General features: G+C 44.9%; 1 protein-coding gene across 1 annotated transcript in view; it reads left to right on the forward strand.

Moving 5' to 3' along the window:
• The window catches only part of LOC126298918 (muscarinic acetylcholine receptor DM1), a 1,498,118-nt gene that overhangs the window by 1,430,479 nt on the left and 44,291 nt on the right, over positions 1 to 23,348 (forward strand). The window contains exon 7 of the mRNA XM_049990459.1: positions 8,696 to 8,968. Coding sequence (XP_049846416.1) covers positions 8,696 to 8,968 — 273 coding nt within the window. The remainder of the gene's footprint in view (positions 1 to 8,695; positions 8,969 to 23,348) is intronic.

Here is a 23,348-nt window from a genome sequence, read left to right on the forward strand (position 1 = left end):
CACAAGTAGTTTGTAGATATTGCTGAAACAATGTAGGGGCGGATGCACACTCGAATGGCAGTCGTTTGAATCGATACAAACCAAGATCCGTGTTAACCACGAAAATGCGCTTGGATTCTTCGTCCACCGGTATTTGCAAGTACGCATGTGCTAGGTCCAACTTCGAGAAATATTTACCCGGGCACAGTTTGTCAAAAAATTCTTCCAGGCGGGGTAAAGGAAAAGTTGCAATCACTAGTTGTGGATTCACCGTTTGCCTTGAAGTCCACACAAAGTCTCAATTTTCCGGAAGGTTTTGGCAAAATTACTAAGGGTGCTGCCCAGAGAGAAGCCTGCACACGTTCAATTACACCTTGTGATTCCAAATCGTGTAATGCTTTTGCGACCTCATCACGCAATGCGTGGGGAACATTGCGCGCTCTGAAAAATTTCGGTTGCGCGTTTACTTTCAGTTCCAAATGTGCTTATAGTTCTTAGCGCAACCGAGGCCCGGTGCAAAAATGTCTGCAAAATCTTCACATATACGAGAAACACTGTCTGAAGGCACAGTCTGGTTCACTGATAGGACCTGATTTACTATAGAGAATTTAAACAACTGAAATAAATCGAAACCAAACAAGTTCACTGCAGAAGAAGAACGAAGGACGTAAAATGACAAGTTTTGTTTGTCCTTTGTATGTTGCAAGAATGCTGCACTGTCCTAACACAGGGATTTCTTGACCGGAATAGATAGATAATTTAACATTTGCGGCACGCTACGGAGGTGTTCCCAGCAGTTTGTAAGTGTCTTGATTGATCAGTGAAACGGCAGCCCCGGTATCGAGCTGGAATGGTATCACTTTGCCGTTAATGTCCAAGTCCACAAAAAGTTTATTGTCCTGCTGACGACAAGAGCGACTGTCTCGTGCAACGTGAACTGACACTGGTACATAATCACTTGCGACTTGACGGGAGTTCCGGCGATGTCGACGCACTCTATTTTTGGGACGAACACAGTCACTGTTAGAGATAGTGGCACTAGGCGGAGTGGAATGAACTACATGAATTTCCATGGGCGAAGTTTCGCGAGCCTGAGTATCCTTGGTTCGATTCCGATTCCGGCGCGAAGCAAAGGGCCTGGAACGGTTTTGAGCTTCCGATTCTGAGCTTTTTCTGGCAAACACTCTGAACATGTCCGTTTTTATTACAATAAAAGCAAATAGCTTGGCGTGAAGGGCAATTCTCACATGAATGTTTAGTAGCACACCGCGGGCATGATTTGACCACTGCATTTGCTTGCCTGCGCGGTTCACGTGGCGGCAGCGGCGCGGCCGGGCGCGAGGGCTGTTTACTGCTCCGAGCAGCTCGCCCGGCGGGCCGGTGAACCTGACACACTGCTGGCGAAATTTCAAATGATTCCTGAGCAAAGTCAAGTGTGTCCTGCCGATCCAATATGTCAATCACTTGTTGAAGGGAGGGATTGACTAGTTTCAAAATCTGTTCCCTTATACGAACATCAGAAACGGTCTGTGCAATTGCATCACGTACCATAGTGTCTGAATAAGGGACTCCACATTGACACTCAAAAGCACGATCTCTAGTAAGGCCTTGCAAGGTTGTAACCCACTCCCGACTAGTCTAAGCTACCGTACGTTTTGTAGGAAAGAAGGTATACCGTTTGGCAACTACATTGACTGATTCTTTGAAATATGCATATAATACAGACAAAATTTCTTCGTAGTACAGAGTTGCTACGTCACGTCGGGGAAATAATTTAACTATCACACGGTACGTGGTCACCCCTACGGATAAAAGCAGGAAAGGCTGCCGCTCGTTACCTTGAATTCTGTAGGTGGCGAGATGGAATCCAAATTGGCGTGACCACTCCGTCCAGCTTTCCAGTGCAGCATCAAAAGGTCGAAAAGCGGGTGAAACTGCGTGTTGTGGCTGCGTTAGCGGTGAAGCAGCTGCTGCCGCATCGTTTTGCATCGCACGTTGGCCCTGGACGAGATGTCCAAGGGCATCCAGTAAGGCCTGCGTCTGCTGATTCTGTAAGCGATAAAATTCGGACATTACATCTGGAGATTGTGGAGAAGCCTACAGAAGTAAATCAGGGCAATATCGATACGAACGCGGTTTTGTCTCGTCGCCAATGTTGTGGTTGGCAGGAGAGCTAACCGTGTTCCTAAAGGAGGCCGAAATACACGCGTTTTAGCTCACGCAGTCTGGCGTGAGGTCTGGAACATCAGGGGAATTAGAATTGAGAAAAACGGTCGTAGCTGGTGGAATACTTAACTTTAATCCATTAATGGAGAACGTCGCTCTTTATGGTACATGATTCAGAACATCAATAGCATGGATACTGGCGCCTTGCTAGGTCGTAGCTGAAGGCTATGCTAACTATCGTCTTGGCAAATGAGAGCGTAGAAGTCAGTGAACCATCGCTAGCAAAGTCGGCTGTACAACTGGGTGCGAGTGCTAGGAAGTCTCTCTACACCTGCCGTGTGGCGGCGCTCTGTCTGCAATCACTGATAGTGGCGGCACACGGGTCCGACGTATACTAACGGACCGCGGCCGATTTAAAGGCTACCACCTAGCAAGTGTGGTGTCTGGCGGTGACACAACATAACGCTTCCGTTTTAGATGCTTGAAAATGACCTAAGGCTTAATTGTGCTATCGTACATGAAATGAAGAGAATACCAGATGAAGGCATCACGAAATCACTCGGAAAAAAATTGAAGTCGGTAAGGGAGGCAGTAATCGGAAACAGACGATAGTCAGCACGAAGTTTCCAGAATACTGTCGACTGTTCAACTATTCGGACTTGGAGGTCAGCGGCAAACCTAACCGTACCCTTGTCTACTGAGGACTCAAAAAATACTAATTTATGTACGTTACCAATTAACAATAAGATCGGAACATAAGCGATCAATGGTGCATCCGACAATGTCAGTATTGGATCTTGAGCAAAACAGTTTGACGACCACTGCTCTGTAGAGTCCCAAGAGCCAGGCGCCAAAGGTATCACACAAAATCTCTCTGCTGCTTTCGGCACTATATGTCCACGTCTAGCCAACTGTGAGAGACCCTCGCCCTTGTCATGAGTAAGGGAAAAGTCAGGAGTAGTTGTTTCCAAATCACCCCCGCTTAAGTTGATTTCACCCGTATGTTGGAATGTGGACATACGAAGTAAACATGGTTAGCAAAAATATTTCATGTTGAGAAGATTTTATTTCCATGGCCGTACCCAGCGAGGGGAAGGGGGGGGGGGTCGGGTACCTGCCCCCCCCCACCTCCTAGAAGATATTCGCAGTTTTTCACTAGTTTACTGTTTTATTTAATAAGAAATGCTGCATGTATTCTCGGATTGTACAAGTGCATTCTTGTATTTAAAACGTTTATTAAAAGAAGTTTTTGACTGGTTTACTGTTTTATTTAATAAGAAGTGCTGTATGTTGTCTCGAGTCCTTGTTTCCTGAGACTAGTATGGCCTGCCCCCCCCCCCCCCCCGTTCAGATCCTGCGTACGCCCTACGCCCTTATTTATATCCTTTAATTTGTTTACAATGTCTTCTTACTAACAGAAACTATTTGTAGTGGAGTTGTCTCCGCAAATTTTGGAGGTACAGAACATATAATAAATAAACAAATAAGAAATAAAAAGTCGTTAATGCAAGCGAAAAATGTAAAACAAAAAAAATAAACCAACAAAATGTCGTACAGCGCTTGCCGGCGAGAGGCAAATGTCCCGTGTTCGAGTCTCTGTCCGGCAAAATAAAATAAATAGTTGGTATGAGCAGGCAGACTGTATGAGACCCGTTCAGTGGAAAAATTTGAACGGCGAGGTTATAAGGCCACCATCATTGCTTTGTTATACCCTTAGCGCTCAATACCTAGAACTCCCCCCTCAGTCGAGTTATACGGCCGTCTCCATCGCTGCCGCCGAGCCAGATTTCTACGAGGTGAGCCCGTCTCCTCATTACTCTCCCTTGCTGCATACTCCGTCATTTCCACTACGGTTTGGCCCTTCATAAAGCGATTCCAGTATGAATAGCTGCTGTGGAACAACGTTCTGTCGTAAGCCGACGTGAGGAGCGAATTCCTTACTTATAAGCTCACGCTCTGATCAGAGGTGAAGCGAGATTTAAGGTAATTCGTTTCTTGGTACACGAGCGGCTTTGTACAGGAGTGAATCGGTGAAGTGGTCAAGCTGAGATTTTTCAGGTCTCTGTGGCTGGAACAGAAGGATAATTTTTTACAGAGTAAACCGCCATTGGAAGGTGTATTATTATATTTATCTATTACACTATCCAGACTTAGGCTTTTATGCCACTATCGAGTACAACGCTAAAAGTTGTTAGACCATTATTAAGTCATATCTGTTAAGGCAGCCAAAAGCAGGTGGTTGTTTTCAGGTCTTGGACTGCCTTAACAGACATGACTTAATGATGGCAGAACAACTTTTAGCGTTGTACTCGATAATGCCATGAAAGCCGAAATATGGACAGGTACAAGAAATAAATATATTAATACACAGCCAAATAGCTGTTTCTTCTTTTAAAATCTTCGGTATTAGGCTGAAGATGTAGATACGGTGATGATAGGGAAATGAAACTCTGGGTTGGCTAACTGGTCTGGTTTTTATTGCTTCGTCACTTGTCAGCAATGAACACGCAGAAGAGCACAGACATTGGTTTATTAGAACACAAATGAAGCTTTCTAGATTCTCCAATAAAGTACCGGTACAAAAGGCCGCCCATACTATAACTTTAGTATGATTCGGGTACACACAGTAATGTCTAGTACTACAAATCACTAATCGTCGTAACTGCCGTCTACTTCACATCTGCTGTGCAGCGAGCTACGTAAATTTAACTATTAACTGTGTTTTTCTTATTTGTCCATTATTTTTCCGTGTGTTTTTGCTTTTAGGAAGCTTTAATTTTCGACTACTAATAATAGTGTTCCATAGATTTCGTGTTTGTTTTGAATACAGTACAGAGACAGGTAGTGCTCATTTTCATTGTTTCCAACAAGAAGTGTCTAGTAATCACAGTTTAGTCAGGTATCAGCCGCCTTTAGTGAATTAGCAGTCTAGTTAAAAGTTGATTAACTCTCTACAGTAAACTGTTGATTTCTTAGGATAGATAGGATGTGTGACTGCTGAGTACGTACGCAGGAGGAGCTGGCCACTGTTCGCGAACAGCCGTCTACAGGCTGCTGCCACGGAGTGTAGCGGCAGTGGGGAGTTTGGTGCGTCGCATGGTACACCCCAGGTGTTACATGCGTCACCCACGGTCCCTGCTGTCGAGACATCTTCGCGGGTACCGGGCGCGGTTGGGCCACCCTCTCCCCAAGGGGAGTGGCGGGTTCAGCGGCGTTCGCGGCGCACGACGCTGAGGGTGTGCCAAGCAAGATCGTAAGAGATGGAAAAGAGCCGCCGTGGTGCAACAACCAAGTTAGTAAACTGCTACGGAAGCAAAGGGAACTTCACAGAAACATAAACATAGCCCAAGCCTTGTAGACAAACAAAAATTACACGAAGCGAACTGTAGTGTGAGGAGTCCTATGCGAGAGGCCTTCAATAAATTCGAAAGTAAAGTTCTATGTATTGACTTGGCAGAAACTCCTAAGAAATTTTGGTCTTATGTCAAAGCGGTAGGTGGATCGAAACAAAATATCCAGACACTCTGTGACCAAAATGGCACTGAAACAGAGGATGACAGACTAAAGGCAGAAATACTAAATGTCTTCTTCCAAAGCTGTTTGACAGAGGAAGACTGCACTGTAGTTCCTTCTCTAGATTGTCGCACAGATGACAAAATGGAAGATATCGAAACAGCTGACAGAGGCATAGAAAAACAAATTAAAATCACTCAGAAGAGGAAAGGCGGCTGGACATGATGAGATACCAGTTCGATTTTACACAGAGTACGCGAAGGAACTTTGCCCCCTTCTTGCAGCGGTGTACCGTAGGTCTATAGAAGAGCGTAGTGTTCCAAGACATGGGAAAAGGGTACAGGTCATCCCCGTTTTCAAGAAGGGACGTCGAACAGATGTGAAGAACTATAGACCTATATCTCTAACGTCGATCAGTTGTAGAATTTTAGAACACGGATTATGTTGGAGTATAATGACTTCTCTGGAGACTAGAAATGTACACTGTAGGGATCAGCATGGGTCTCGAAAAAGACGATCGTGTGAAACCCAACTCGCGCTATTCGTCCACGAGACTCAGAAGGCCATAGACACGGGTTCACAGGTAGATGCCGTGTTTCTTGACTTCAGCAAGGCGTTTGATACAGTTCCCCACAGTCGTTTAATGAAGAAAGCAAGAGCATATGGACTATCAGACCAATTGTGTGACTGGATTGAAGAGTTCCTACGTAACAGAACGCAGCATATCATTCTCAATGGAGAGAAGTCTTCCGAAGTAAGAGTGATTTCAGGTGTGCCGTAGGGGAGTGTCGTAGGACCGTTGCTATTCAGAGTGTATATAAATGACTTTGTGGGTAACATCGGAAATTCACTGAGGCTTTTTGCGGCTGATGCTGTGGTATATCGAGAGGTTGTAACAACGGAAAATTGTACTGAAATGCAGGAGGATCTGCAACGAATTGACGCATGGTGCAGGGAATGGCAATTGAATCTGAATGTAGACAAGTGTAATGTGCTGCGAATACAAAGAAAGAAAGATCATTTATCATTAATATATCAATATAGCAGGTCAGCAACCGGAAGCAGTTAATTCCATAAATTATCTGGGAGTGGGCATTAGGAGTGATTTAAAATCGAATGACCATATAAAATTAATCGTCGGTAAAGCAGATGCCAGACTGAGATTCATTGGAAGAATCCTAAGGAAATGCAATCTCAAAACAAAGGAAGTAGGTTACAGTACGCTTGTTCGCCCACTGCTTGAATACTGATCACCGGTGTGGAATCCGTAGCAGACAGGGTTGATAGAAGAGAGAGAGAAGATCCAACGGGGAGCAGCGCGCTTCGTTACAGGATCATTTAGTAATCGCGAAAGCGTTACGGAGATGATAGATAAACTCCAGTGGAAGACTCTGCAAGAGAGACGCTCAGTAGCTTGGTATGGGCTTTTGTTGAAGTTTCGAGAACATACCTTCACCGAGGAGTCAAGCAGTATATCGCTCCCTCCTACGTATATCTCGAAAAGAGACCATGAGGATAAAATCAGAGAGAGTAGAGCCCACAAAAAGGCATACCGACAATCTTTCTTTCCACGAACAATACCAGACTGGAATAGAAGGGAGAACCGATAGAGGTACTCAAATTACCCTCCGCCACACACCGTCAGGTGGCTTGCTAAGTATGGATGCAGATGTAGATGTAGATGTTTCCGACGAGTACGCGGCTTGCGGAGTACGGACGTAGATGTAGATGTAAAATTGTGGAAGTGCCAGATTCTTTTGCTGTTGTCGAACCCTTAGGTTCAAGTACTCGTCACAGTGCAAGTGGCACACTGAGTTACGTGTGGGGAAATGTACGATGTAAAAAAATAACCCTAATCCAGAAGTACGTGCAGGCAAGCTCTGCAAGTCTTTCTTAGTGTACGAGAATTAACTGATGGCAATGCATACTCACATGGGATCCGCTGTACGCCGGCGGTCATCTGAAGTTGGAACTCTCCTGATCGCTGGACTGTGCCTTGTTTGACGTTTGAGGGTCTCTACATACGGCGTTTGAGACTGTTTACTAGCATATGATACGTGCTTGCGTTGCGTTTTACGTCCAATTCGCGATCAGTGAGCGTGAAATCAGTGGTTTTCTAACACATTAGACCTCGCAATGGACAGCCGAAAGTGGCGTGCACCGTTCGTCTCTAAGTAAATTGCAAACCTTACAGTTAATATTCATATTAAATGTTTTTTTCTTTTCCTGGCAACCCCTCACGTTTCGGTGTCTAGGTTTTGTGCTTGAAGTGTGTGTGTAAGTGTGCGTGCGTGCGTGTGTGTGTGTGTGTGTGTGTGTGTGTGTGTGTGTGTGTGTGTGTGTGTTTCGGCTCCAGTGTATTGTATCATTTTATTTGAATGAATCCTTTATCCACAGCTGGGTGTTAAATACATTATAAGGAAAAAAATTAAATAAACGACGCTTCACGACGACATTATCCGACTGAGACGGAAATCTGTAGAAGTGATTTAGATGTACAGACAAAGAACTGATTACAATTTAAGGAAAAATTTGATTACATATTGAAGATAAAACCTTCACAAATTGAGCAAGTCAATAACGCGTCGGTCCACCTCTGGAATTTATGCAAGCAGTTGGATGTGCTACTGTGGGATACCGTGCCAAATTCTATCCAGCTGGCGCGTTAGATTGTTAAAATCACGAGATGGTTGGAAGACCCTGCCCAGAATGCTCCAAACGTTCTCATTTGGGGAAATATTCGGAAACCTTTACTGGCAAAAGTAGGATATGGTGAACACCAACAGAAACAGTTGACATTCTCGACTTGTGCGAATGAGCGTTATCTCGCTGAAATGTAAGCCCAGAATAGCTAACCGTGAATGACGACAAATGGGCTTACATTTCAGCAAATTAATGCATGTCCGCACAGGGCGAGAGTTTCTAATGCTTGTCTTTGTGCTTACCAAACCCTGCGTTGGCCAGCTAGGTCGGCGCATCTCTCGACCACCCAGTGGACTGGCGATGCCGCCCTATAGCACGCGGACACTTGTTGCAGGGCGCGCCTTTCACGTGGCGGTGGATGCGTGCGTGGTGCGCGGCGTGGTGGAGCTCCAGCCGCGAGGAGGAGTGCGCGCCCGACCTGGAGGACACGCCCAGCGACATGGGCTACGCCACGCCCGTCAGCGTCGAGACGCCGCTGCAGTCCAGCGTGTCGCGCTGCACCTCGCTCAACGTCATCCGAGACCCCTTCAGCGCGGTGCACACGCCCACGCGCCACGGCCACGCCCACGCCGGCCGCCTCGCCGCGCGCTCCGTCTCCAGCGACTCGGTGAGTATCGCCTTCCGCGTAGTCTTATCTTTCCTCATCCGAATGGCTCGCTGAGGCCAACCGCTCTTTCGTCCCCTAAGCCAGTATCTCCGCTTCAAATCAGCCCTTGTACCCAACGTACTGAATTACTTGTACGTAATCTAGTCTCCGTCTTCTTCTGCTATTTGTGCCCTCTACTGCCAGCTGCCGTATTTACAGAAACCAGACAGCATTTATGAGTCAGTGTACATGACAAAAAAGCTGTAGCTGAGAAGGGAGTGAGACGGGTTGTAGCTTGTCCCCGATGTTTGTTGCTCTGTATGTTGAGCAATCAGTCGAAGGAACACATGAAACATTTTGGTAATAGTGAAAGTTCAGGGAGAAGAAATGATTTTTTTCCATTTTTTGGGCCACTGGCATAATATATGTCTGATAATAACGTTATTATTAGAATAAAAGCACTTTGTCTTCAGGCCACAAGTCGCCCATCGGGACCACCCGACCGCCGTGTCATCCTCAGATGAGGATGCGGATAGGAGGGGCGTGTGGTCAGCACACCGCTCTCCCGGTCGTTGTGATGGTTTTCTTTGACCGGAGCCGCTACTATTCGGTCGACTAGCTCTTCAATTGGCATCACGAGGCTGAGTGTACCCCGAACAATGGCAACAGCGCAAGGCGGCTGGATTGTCACTCATCCAAGCGCCGGCCACGCCCGACAGTGCATAACTTCGGTGAACCCACGGGAACCGGTGTATCCACTGCGGCAAGGCCGTTGCCATTTATTATTAGAATAGGTGCACCAAAATAGTTGATTATAATAACTAATCTTCATTCACAACAGACGGTTGCGGCATTTATTGTCATTACAAGCACCTTCGATTACAGTTTTGCTGTGAACGTGTATAAATGTGAATGTCATTTATATTAAGGTGACTATATTTTACTTATGTCTAGACTGATGTGACATCCATATTACGTCGTTAGTGAACTGTCTTATATCTGCCACTGTTTTAGAAAGGTGGTAAATAATGTAAATATATTGAAAATAAAATGTTAATTACTGTGTGACAGTGGTTTGGCAGTCCCACTCGTACAGCCTTATACATATACAAAGATTATACAGATGATCAGTGATTTTATTTTATTAACTAAAATTTGTTACTATTGTCCTTGGCTGTTGCATATGTTACTTCGTTTTATCCATTTTCGTGTTACGAAAGTTCAATGAAGTTTTTGAGGTATTACTTGTGTCTATATTCTGTATATTTGTTTAATATTTCTTGTGGGTATTTTCTCGTGTGTACATAAGTTTCCAGTTCTTCAAGAATCTTAATTTCAAAACCTTTTGTTATTCTCTACAGGATTTAGAGTGTATTTTAAATCGTATCACCAGTGTCGTTCTGATTCTTCAAACGTAGAATCAAGCTCGGCTGATTATTTTCGCTCTCTTAAAATTTATTCCTGTTTGGATAATGTAAAAGCTAATACATTTGCCACATGTGATTTTATATTTGCCTGGGTTATCATATTTCCATGTTCTTGTGGTGGCGAAACGTAATTTTGTTGAAAAGTTGTTATTGGTTCGAAAGGCTACTTGAACATTTGTGCCTTTAAAAAGTACATTAACTCTGCTGGAGAGTAGACTGCTGCTAAGTATCTTATTTTCTGCGTCGGTGATGGTCTGCACACAATACTAAAACGTCTTGCAATGAACATCCCTAGAGCACTGGAGAACATACGAGAAAATAACAGAAATTTAGACACACGTCCTACCTGAAAAACTTTATTGAAATTTTAGAGCACGAAAATGGATAAATCGGAAGTAATATATGCAACAACCAAAGACAATCGTAAAAACAAAATAATATTCCTCTTCATCTTCAAAATCTTTGTAAACCTATAGCATCGTAGCACTGGAAATGTCAAACATCTGTCACTCCGTAATTAACGTTCTATGTTCTGTATATTATATTTCATCTTTTAACATCTTACTAAAACAAAGACAGTTTACTATCGACGTAATATGGAAGTTACATTAGTTTAGACGTGACTAGAAGATAGTCACTTTAATATAAATGACATTCACATTTATACACGTTTTCACAAAATTGTAATCGTAGGTATTTGACAATGGCGATAAATGCCAAAAAAGTCTGTCGTGAATGAAGATTAGTTATTATAAGCAGCTATTTTCGTGCAGGTATTCTACTAATCATGTCGTTACCAAAGAAATAAATCTTCGAGGTTTGACAATGGTACTGTGATTCAGAGACGGCAAAGGAAATGGAAGATCGTTTGAATGGAACTGATGGTGTTATGAAAAGAGTTTATATGATAGTATCAATAAAACTAAAGCAAGGATAATTGAATGTAGTCTAATTAAATATAAACGGAATTATATTAGGAAGCGAGACACTAAAGGTAACAGGTGTTTCACTGCTTGGGCAGAAAAATTACCCTCGATTTTGGAAGTACAGTGGATGTTAAATGCAGACCTGTAATCACAAGACAAGCTTTCTCAGAAAAGAGAAATTTACTAACATCAAGTATAAATTTAAATGATGGAAAGTATTTTGTGGAGGTCTGAAGTGTAGCCTGGTACGGACGTGGAACATGGATGATAAATAGTTCAGACAAGAAGAGACTAGAGGATTCTGAAATGTAGTGCTTCAGGAGAATGCAGAAGATCAGATCGATAGGTCGGGTGATTAATGAAAGTACACTGAATCAAATTCCGAGCAACAGAAATTTACGACTAAACTTTGGTTGATTGAACATATCCTGCGACATAACGGTATTGTCAGTTTGGTATTGGAGGAAAGTGTGAGGGGGTAAACATTATTGATGGAGGCCTTAAAGCCATAGGAACATAATAGCATCGATGACATTTCCTTTATCAAGGTCTACTGGGTTACTGTAAAAGATACGTTATGGAATTATTTATTCAGACAAGCTACTTTCGATTAATACTAGGAGGAGGATGAAAGTAAATGGGGAGGAATATATTTTCATTTGGTATGAAGTAAGAAATGATAATTGTAAAGTAACATTGTCAGATGATGCAATGTATTATAGACAGAGACTACAGTAAGCAGGTTCAGATGGATATAGGTTGAAATAATTATTCAGAGATGAATAGACTTCAATAGGACACAGCAGAGTGGAAATCTGCATCAGACCTGTCTTCGAAATAAATACCTTAAGGACGACTACAAATGCTGCTGCTGCTACTACTGCTACTCCCTTCTCTAACGCATTGTGTTCTTTTGGTTAGTGTTTTCTATACACTCCTTTCACAGATCGTCACTTCTTATGAAACGGCTTAATTTCCAGCGTCCTCCTGTAAACGCGAATCCTTAGTCCGTAGTACATTTCTTCTGTCTTCGAATTCTTTCTTTGTCTGTGCTAGTCTGTTTATAACGTACTCTTTGTTCACAAGTGGCAGAATTTCTTGAGTTCTTGGACTCCAATATTGATATTAGGCTTGTCACTAATTTCATTTATTCTGCTCCTCAGTACATTCGGTTTTCTTTGGTTTAATCCTAATACATACTCCGTTCTCAATAGATCATTCATTCCATTCAACAGGTTCATTAATTCTTCCTCACTTTTACTGAGAATAGCAATTTAATCAGCGAATCTTACCACCGATATACTGTCGTTCTGAAATTTAATCGTAGTTGTGGACTTTTCGTATATTTCCTTCTTTGATTTTTAGATATATAGGTTGTACAGTTGAGGACAGAGAATAAAAAACTGCATGCCTGTCTACAGCTCCTTTCAATCCGAGCACTTCTTTCTTGGTTTCCTATTCATGTTATGCGGTCTTGGCTCTTGTACACATTGTTGATTGCTTTCCTATAATCCTGAGGGTTTCAAAAATATTCCATTTTACAGTGTCGGAAGCTTTTTCTAGTTGGAGAAGTCCTATGAATGTGTCTTGGATATTCTGAAGTCCGTTTCGTTTTTCTGATTCTTTTTATTTGCTAAAGCTCAACTAATCCTGCTGTAACTAATACTCAGTTCTCTCTTCCATTGTTTTGTTTTAGTACTCATTAGTAATTTGGATACATGAACTGTCAAGTTTATTCTTTGACAGTTTCATACTTATCTTCCCTTGCCATTGCCGGGATCTCGTAGTCATTCTTGGGGAAAAAAACCGAACTTGTCTTTCAGTCTGTCAGATAGATTACTACCATGCCGTTAGCGTCGGGAGTCTTTCCTTGTTGGGAGTAAAAGAATGAAATCCACTGAGCGCTAAGGAGGCATAGTAGCTATAAATACAAGCTGAAACGTTGTCTACCAGACGTCAATAGGTCACAATTGATCTTATTTTTCCACTCATCCCCCTTTATATTAATGAGCTTTGTCAAACGTTACGACATACGTTTCTTAATTGCCATATTACCTTTGTAGGTAGAGGGTGGCGCACTAAATGTGTCACCATTTTGTTTTGGAATAAACACATTACTGTTAAGACGAACGCAAAGGAACCTATACTAGCATGGAAGACGTTCTGTGGAGAACTGTTGTAACTCAGCACATTTTCAATACGTCAATCAATGTGATTACAAACTTCCTTCACACGAACACTGATGTTAGCGATAATTCTGCTGTACATGTCTTCTATGATGTCACTGCAAGTTTGAAGAATAAGGCGTCTGATTTCCATTACATAATGTGGGCGTTTCAGGGAAATTGTTCCTTTAGGTACACCCAAACAAAGAAGTCATATAGGAAGAGGTGTGGACTATTATTGGGGAGGGGGGGCAGAAATTGTTCACCATTGAAATGACCCAGAAACCAGAGTTAAATGAGCCGCATGTCGCTCGAGAACGAAGTTGTTGCGGAGCATGCTCAAATAACGCGCACTGTTGACAGTTTCTTCAAAGAAAAACGTCCGATATGTCCGTAACTGGAACGTGCGACCCACACTATAATACTTGGAGCATGATGTTGTTTAGATTTTCCGTAGCCCAAAAGTATACATTTTGCTTGTTAACCACACTATCCAAATGAAAACTCGTCTCGTCTGAAAACCAAACGTTGTTGAGAGTTTGCTGGCTGTCCTCCGGCCAGCGGGCGCACAGTGGTCTCTGCCGTTTGTTTTCCGCAGTGAGCTTCTGAATTGAGGTCATCTTGTACGGGCACTTCTGGAGCTCCCTGTCAAGAGTCTGTTGAACGGAACGTCTAAATATGCCCTGCTGCACTGTTGCTTTTATGATCAATTTGCCAAGGCTTCTCTGTAGAGCAACTCGTACCACTTCAGCATCCTCGGGCGAGCAAACAGGCTTCGGCTGAGGTCGCTTCGCTTCCAACATTGATCCTCCTCACACAAACTGATAATACAGCCTGTGAATGGTTCTCTTTCCTGGGGTCCCCCGCAGGTTAAACTGTCGTCGAAACCGCCTCTAACGCGCAACAGGATTTTTTGTTTCGTGAAAAATTCACACATCTCCCGATAGCTACTGCATTGTTAGTCGTCCATTGTCAGCCATGTTGTAAACACTACTCTCCTAGCGACGTTATCGTGAATGACAATTTATTTCGTAACTCATTTGCTTCTCCAAGCTCTACTGCAACTGCTATTGAGACGCTCTGCAGCAGGGCGGCCATGGTGTGCCAGACTTCATTCGCGCTGTGCGTGTGGGCCTGGCCAGGCACTCGGCTTTGCTCAGTCCGTCTCGAAAGTACCCCGAATGGCGCAACATTTCATTTAGCATTGCGGCATTGTTCGCTTGGCACAGCTCCCTGAGTTTGGTAGAATCGCGGTGTCAGCGCTGTTTACTCTTCGCTATTTGTTCGTGATATGAACAGGACCTGTGGCTGTTTGCACAAAAAGAAGCAATCTAGCGATCTATCGATTGCTTTAAAATGAATGGGAATGACAGAAGAAAAGAGGTATGAAAATTGTCGTTACGCATAAGCGACGGATACTTCATATTTGCTATGAAACGACACTACAGAACCGTGCACAAAGAATTTAAAGATTTAATTGACAATGAAAAAACAGAAATTGACAACGATCGACAGATGGGACTTATGTACTGTCCCTCAAGAAACAGTTTGTGCTAAATTTGCAGGCTTAGAGCACGTGAAGAAATTGGTGATACGAACAGTAAATTTTCTGAAGTCGCACCCATTATTCTATTCTCAGTTGCAACAGTTTTCAGTGGAGCTGAACGAAGAGTATAGAGACTTCACATATTACTACAAAGTACGTTTTTTAAGTCAAGGGGAATGTCTGGGACGATTTTTCTATTTAAAAATGGATTGACGACATTGAATTTTAAGTAGATTTGACTACACAGTGCCCACGGTAAGACGTTGCATAATTTCTTTCTGATTTGATGGGGATTAACTTAAAAAGAAAATCACGTTGCAGAAGAGACAAATTCTGACAAAGAAAGTCTGCCAAAGCTCACTGGCATTAAAGGAAATGCTAGGTCTGAAGAATTCATTGTCATCCTGAACGATTTAAAAGGATAGTTTTATAAAGATTTTGAAGAAACTGTCTATCTTACATCTGTTATCGAGCTGTTTTGGAGACCTTTTGCAGTTTTAGTTGAAAGGGCCCCTGTGCAGGTGCGGAAGTAACTTACTAATCTGCAGGACAGTTCTAGTTATGACAAAACTTTTTGTGTTAAACTGTCCAGAGCATCTACAATGCTTTCCTCAAGTAGAGTTTTCAAGTCTCCATAATAAGGTCACAAAAGTGCTGCAATCTTTTGATCGACATACTTCTGTGCAAGACCTTTTTTCCGTTATTAAACTAATATAAGTCACGATTACATGGCAACTTGAGTACAAATCTCTGTGAAATTGTCTGTGTCTGTCTGTATGCTGACAGTCTGTGCCAGATAAGAAGGATATTATATCTTTAGCGCCAAAAATAAAAAGACTGATACTGAAAATTTGTTTTGTTCGTGATCTATGTTGTTGAAAAATGTTAAATATAACGCCAAGCTGTATGCAATGCGTCTGCGTTGCCATTTAAATGCGACGCGTTCGCAGTTTTCCCCTCTTCACCCTCCACGCGCCCAGACAGTGTGGCGTGGCGGTGGGGGAAGTGTGGGGCGAGGCTGAACGCTTTGGCACTGGGGCCCTGGCACGGCCCTCGAACCGAAATCTTGGCTGCCTCTGCTCCACAGGATATCTATGGTGACTCATATATTATGTACGAAACAAGCGGTGACATATTTCGTGTGCCATCCTGTAGTTGAACTGTCCTGATTAAGAGGTGATTTTCGTCTTTATCATAACCCCCCCCCCCCCCCCCCCCTGCGGCCCGACGTCCCATATTTACTCATACAATTCTTCCAGAGGGCTTGGGTATCCCAATCAGTCGCCTGTAACTTTTTAACTCCGTGGGAGGCAATCAGTGATGATGATCCATTTCGTATTTCAGAAAACAGACATAACTATTATAGCAGATGAAATAAAATTTGCCTTTTTTATGTAGCGCCATCCACTTACATTCACTGCTTCAATTTCAGTTTCGTTTCTGGCGTGAAGTGGTACATCATTATTAACAAACAGGCGTATACAATCATCTGGATTATTTTTAAAGCTCTAAAATATTGTCTACGGTTTCTTGTCTTCATACATCAGATGTGATACTCAATTTGGAAAAAGCTGCTGAGCAAAGTGGCACCGTGGAAACACTTTGAACTTTTGATTGGACGATGGTTGCTTCGATTTCAGTTTTGCACGGTTTTCAAAAATCACTTAAGGATTCCCCACCTCTACGAGAAGGCTAACCACAGGGCTAGTCTCGAAGGCACCAGTTGCAAGTCGTTCCCCACAATGATGGATGGGGTATAGTATCTGCAATGTCAAAGGTGACGCATAACCATAGACAGGACTCCCATAGTCTAAACGAGACTGGACCAGCGCTTTGTACAATCGCAGGAGAATAGAGCAGTCTGCACCCCAGGTGGTATTGCACAGACCTCTAAGATCATTGAGATGCAACCAGCACATCCTCTTGAGCTGTCGAAGATGAGGGAGCCATGTCAACCGGGCATCGAAGACCAGACCGAAAAAGCGATGGGTGGCCACCACCTCGAGGAATTGGCCATCGAAGAACAGCTCCGGATGGGGATGGACTGCACGGCGACGGCAGAAATGCATGAGACACGACTTGGCCACCGAAAACTGAAAGCCATGGGAGAGACCCAAGATTGCGTTCAGTAGCTTGCCCCCTGTAGACGGCGTTCTGCAGCACCCACGACAGAGGAAGTGACATAGATACAAAAATCGTCAGCATACAAAGAGGGGGACACTGTCAGCCCAGCAGCCCCCACCAGTTCATTAATGAGAGGGACGTTCAGCAAGGAACCCTGTAGAACCCCATTTTCTTGCTGATGGGAAGTGTTGCAGGAGGAACCAACTTTGACCCGGAAAGAGCGACAAGAGAGAAAGTTATGGATCAAAACGGGCAGAGAGTCACGAAGGCCCCATTCGTGAAGGGTGGCGAGGACGTGGTTGTGCCAGGTGGTGTCGTACACTTTATGCAGGTCAAAGAAGACTGCAATGAGGTGTTGCCGATGGGCAAAAGCCGACCGGATAGCAGACTCCAGGCTGACCAAGTTATCCACTGTGGAGCGGTCACAGTTAAACCACCTTGAGTCTATGACAAAATGTCGCGAGATTCAAGGATCAAAATCAGCCGCTGACTCACCAGGCGTTCAAGGAGCTTACAGATGGTGTTGGTAAGGCTAATTGGATGGTAGCTATCCAACTGAAGAGGTGGATTCTCAGGCTTCAGCACCGGAATAACAATGCTTTCCTGCCACTGGGTAGGAAATACAAACTCACTCCACTGACAGTTCAAAAGGGTTAGTATATGACGGTGTCCGGCCACCGATTAGTGTTGGAACATTTGGTTATGCATCCGATCCAGTCCAGGAGCCGTGTCGGGAAAAGGGCGAAGGCGCTGGCGAATTCCCACTCGCTAAATGGGGTATTATAAGGCTCCAAGCAGCGACAAATGAAAAACAGTCGTTCTGAGCGCTCTTTCAGGAGGAGTAACGTAGGAAGATACTGAGTCGGTGCAGAGGCTTCAGCATAGTGTTGATCAAAATGCACTATGACAAATTCTGGATAGGTAAGGACAACACCATGCACATATATTCCTGCAACGCCAGTGGGAGGACGATGGCCAAAAATTCGCCTGAGTTTCGCCCAGACTTGTGAAGAGGGGGTGTGCAGTCCTATGGCAGCCACCCATCGTTCCCAGCAAATGCGTTTCTGAAATTTGATTAGGTAAAAGGCCCGGATGCGGTATCGTTTAAAGACCAGAAGGAGAATAGCAGAGGGGTGCTGCTTGAAGCATTGAAGAGCGTGGCGGCGGACTTTTATGGCCACAGCAATTTCTGGGGTCCACTAAGGGACCATCTTTTGATGGGAGTGGGAGGGGGGGGGGGGACCGAGGAAGAAGGGATGGCTGCAACAGCTGCGGAAAGTATAGCGGCAGTCAAAGTCTGTGTAGACTCATCGATTTTACTGCGTAGTAGTACAGGGGCGGGGGGGATGGTAGCAGAGGAGAAGGCACCCCAATTAGCCTCAGACATGGCCCGCCTGGGAGGGCGACAGAGTGAGATATACTGAAGGAAGGTCAAAACAATTGGGTAATGATCACTGCCACGTAAGTCATCGTGGACACCCCACTGAATGGAAGGAAGAAGGCCGGGACTGCAGATGGGGGGATCAATGGCAGAGAAAGTGCCGTGTGCCACACTAAAGTGTGTGGAAGCGCCGGTGTTTAGGAGACAAAGGTTAAGCCCTGCCAGAACTGCTTCAACTGTCCTGCCCAGGGCAGTAGTCGTGTGACTATCTCAAAGAGGGTTGTGGGCATTAAAGTCCCCTAGAAGCAGGAAGGGAGAAGGGGGTTGTTGAAGAAGGGTGGTTAGGGAAAGGGATGTGGGCGGCCTGTCTGGCGGGAGGTAGAGCTTACAGATTGTGATTGAAGTGGCCATATGGACCCTGACAGCAATTGCTTCCAGAGTGGTATGGAGGGGAACCCATTTACTAACAATATCCTTGCGTACCAGATGCGAAAAGCACCAGAAGCCCATAAGTGACCAATTCGATTTCGAAAGAAAGTGTGGAACCCACAAAGGGTGGGTGAGTAAGAATTGACGAAATGGATCTCCTGGAAAGCAATGCAAGCCGCAGAGTAGCAGGAAAGAAGGAGCTGCAACTCCGGAAGGTGACGCAAATAGCCATTACAATTCCATTGGAGGATTCTCAAACTGGAGTCCAAATGGGAAGTGAATGGACTGGAGCCGGTCACACCACTGAGCCGCCTCCATCACCTATAAAGATGGAGAAATGTCCATATAGGTGGGGTCACACTCTGTTTGTTCATTGGCTGGAGGAGGGAAAGGTGGCACCTCAGGGGGTACTGGAGAGGCCTTGCCATTGTTCTTGTGTTATTGCTTCTTCTCTTGTGAAGGAAGAGAAGGGCAGACTGCGCAAGGTCGGACACGGAATTACACCTGGCAATCTTGGCGCCCACTGGCCATGGATCACGCAGGCAATGTGGAGCTGCAGATCGCCTTTCAGGGGGTGCCAGGAAGAGGAGTCCCAGGATGGAGCTCCAGTACCAGTGGCTGCTGAAGAAGGGAAGTGCTTCTCCGGCAGAAGAGGGAGAGCAGCTTCCAAAGGGATTGGTATGGGTACTGATGGAAGAGTGAAGGTGTGGCAGAAGGTGTGGTGCGAATGGGGTGGGGATGGGAAGAGGAGGGGGTAGGAGGGGGACTGGACGTAACTGACGCAGAAGTAGAAGTTATAGGCACGGGGTGGAGCAGGTCATACTTTCGACAAGCCACGGTGTAGGTAAGTTGATCTAAGGTCTTGTACTCCTGAATCCGTCGTTCTTTCATATACACTGGTCATGCTGGAGAGCGTGGGGAAGACACTGGCGGGGGAGCACAGGCAATCCCCTCATGGAGGGGGCGCCCACAGAGAGGATCATTAGTGCAGCGGGAAGGCGTGTCCAAACTACAAGCATTTAAAGCATCTCATCGGTGGTGGAATGTTAGGTTTTACATCACACCGTTACACCATCACCTTTACCTTCTCTGGGAGGATATCCCCCTCGAAGGCCAGAATAAAGGCGCCTGTATCCATGCTTTTGTTTTTAGGGCCTCGCTGTATGTGGCAGATAAATCGGACTCCTCGCTGCTCGAGGTTTTCACGGAGCTCCACGTCAGTTTCGAGAACTTCCCAGTGGAAAAAGATTCCCTGTACCGAGTTCGAAGATTAGTGGGGTGCGACGGAGACTGAGATGTCACTGAGATGGTCACAAGCATACAGGGCTTCAAATTGGTCAGCAGAAGATGTCTTTATGACCAAAGAACCAGACCACATTATACTCATGGATTCCACATCGCCATACTTATCTTCAGTCATCTCCTCGAAAAACAAAGGCCTGGTGGTGGCAAAACTTTCACCATCCGTCCTGGTACAAACCAGGTACTGAGGGAAAGGATGTTGAAGCTTTTGTCACTTAATGTGCAAAGCGTCTGCCCTAGTACCAACCACTCCAACCAGGGCCTGGCCCAGTGGCCACAAACGAACCACAGCAAGGGCCATCTGGCACAGCGGCCATTGCCGGGAGTTCTGGTGCCTCAAAGTGATGAGCATCGACTCCTTGGCACACACGAGGCCTTAGCAGCTCATGTAATAGCAGTGTGATCCAAGTGTTGTCAGGGGGCTCAGCCAAGTGGGTACTTAACAGCCCCACCACACGGACTGGCTACCGTGCTGGTGACCTAGCAAGAAGGGGAGCAGTGTGCATGAACGGAAAACTTTGGAAATGGAGGTCTATCCCAAGGGGACCAAAAACGCAGAAAAGGAGATGAAAACAGCAAACTAAACAATAGCACACACCAAAAGAAAGCCAAGAGGATTGCCAGGCCGATATAAAGAATTCCACCGAAAGGGAAAGGAGGGGGCAGGGAGAAAGGAGCAAGGACAGGGAAGGAGAGGAACAGAGACGCTAATGCTGTCTGAAAAAAGGAAGGAGACTGCAATAGCTCGCGGCCTCGTGTGTGCCACACATGTACCCACAAAAGGGACTGTGGCCCCCCTGGGGGAAGAGGGGGGGGGGGAGGTCATACGGACCAGGGGATTTATGGCAGGTGGAATTAGCAATAAAATCACATACTCCAATATCCTAAAAATCTTCTATAAACTCAACATTCTGTTCAGTCCCGCAAAAGATAACTGAGCTCCTCGTAAAATTTCGAGGGTGCCATCGTTTGACTCGTGCCAAATGCTGCATAAGGCACAACCAGAGTTAGGACAAAAAGACGACAACCAATTCCGTGGCCAGAATCAAGAATTTCAATGCCAGTGACAGGAATAACTTCACGAAAAATAGAGCAGTATCTGTTGAATCTTCTGGCGCTAATTTAAAAAAGGGTCTGGTATTCCGGAAGAGAATGGATGGAAAAGAATATTTCCTCCAAGAATATAATATCTTCACTAGAGTAATAAATAAATCTACGGAGAGCAGCGAGACATAACTCAAATTCAATGCGATCGACATTCAAAGCTACAGGGGTGTGTGACTGAGTCATCTACCAAAGTGGGACAAAAGTAAAGTCCATATGTACCACATTCCTACCATCAATCCATTGCCGAGTAGGCAGACGACTCTGAGGGTGGGGAATCAGTCCCACGACCTGCAGAACTCTTACGCCGTGATTTCTTGCGCGACACAGGGCAATCCGTTTGGACGCGGCCGTGAGACTAAATCACCTCAGCAGCCGGAAGATTAGAGAGATGAAACGTAAGATCAGAATCCAACGGCGCTGGACCAGGAAAAGTAGCCTGCTTCGCTGGGGGATTATCCTGCAAGGCAGACAGGGACAGAACAATAGGATCAGCGGACGACAAGATGGAAAAGAACCTGGGGCGACGCCTGCACTACGGGGTTCAAAGGCGGATGCTCCGAAGGTTGTGGAACTGAAGGGCCGTCGACAGAGGTCGACACGGAACAGAGAGGATTCGCTGTCCGTCAGACTACGATATCCCGATATCCTTGGGAGCGGGAGGAGGGGGGGGGGGGGGGAGGGAACAGATCAGACACACTCGATCCTTGATGCGACTGCTTAAGATGCACGCACGCCAAAGACCAAACAAAGGCTCGAATTCGCCGCCTCAACAACGTCCACAGGAGGACAGGAGACTATTACGCAACTTGTATCACCAAAAAAGACACGGGTGATTCCACATCTGACAGAGCTGGGCCTCCTATGTTGCAACACTGGAGCATCGACATGGGGGAGCACATGGCGCAGAATCCTACGGTGGATAGAAACCTGTGTACTAGGACGGTGCTCGTTAATTTTACGAAAAAGACAGAGCTCAGTGTCAAAATACGCGGTGTGAATCTGATGTAAAGTAATACAAATGTTTCAACTAACCAAGCATAAATTTCAAGGGGACGTAGCTGTTGATTACGGGTGGACTTTTCAAACGCAATTCTGACCGTACCTTTATGCTGAATCATCCTGGACACCACTGACACGAAAACAGCGGACGAATCCGTCACCAAACAAAACACCACAAAAACGAGTATTACTCGACGACGATATTGCTACACTTGTCCTCCTGTGCCCATTATCGCAGACACATAGTGACGCTTCAGTAATCATGTACTGCAGTGACTAACGAGGAGAACGTGGCAAGTGCCGTAACGAGGTTTTCCAGAAACTTCGCTCAGTGGAAGAACGTTGAAAATAGACAAACACGTGCCCAGCTTATCCGTAGATACTCGACCGTTTTCGAGAAAACGATGGTCGAAGTTTCCGAGGTACTTTAAGTGCCTGTTAGCGAATAAATAGTTCAACAAAAGCGGTGGCACCGTTGTTAGCGTCGTCGCTGCAGAGTTTTGCACCCCGTGTTCGAAAGCCGATTATTATTTGTATTTTTGCTTTTCATTTCTCTGCCCATGACCGAAGAAGATTACTCCACGAATGTTTCCAATGTATACTGAAGTTAAGTTAGTTAAGTTGTCCTTATTTGAATAATAATTGTATGTCTGGTGAAGGAATTAAAAAAATAACTAATGACAAAATTATTTGAAATTGTTTTCGGTGAAATTCTTCTAGTGTGCTTGATTTATAATCAACTGCAAGCTGCAGTTTTCAGAAAAGTGATCCGTTGCACTTGGTTTGCCACGACGTTATGGCCAACACGTGAAATCTTCAGCAATGTTAACGATATTTTTTTTTCCCGGATGACATCCATACGAAGAAATGTCGCTGTGATAAACCTGCCTTCGCGTGATGTTCGTAGTATTCGGTATTTCTATGTTTCTGCGATCGCTATCATCGACGACAATGCACCAAATCTTTCTGAAACATAAGAATAAAATAATTACTAC

This window comes from Schistocerca gregaria, chromosome X (assembly GCF_023897955.1).
Source record: "Schistocerca gregaria isolate iqSchGreg1 chromosome X, iqSchGreg1.2, whole genome shotgun sequence".
Taxonomy (NCBI): Eukaryota; Metazoa; Arthropoda; class Insecta; order Orthoptera; family Acrididae; genus Schistocerca; species Schistocerca gregaria.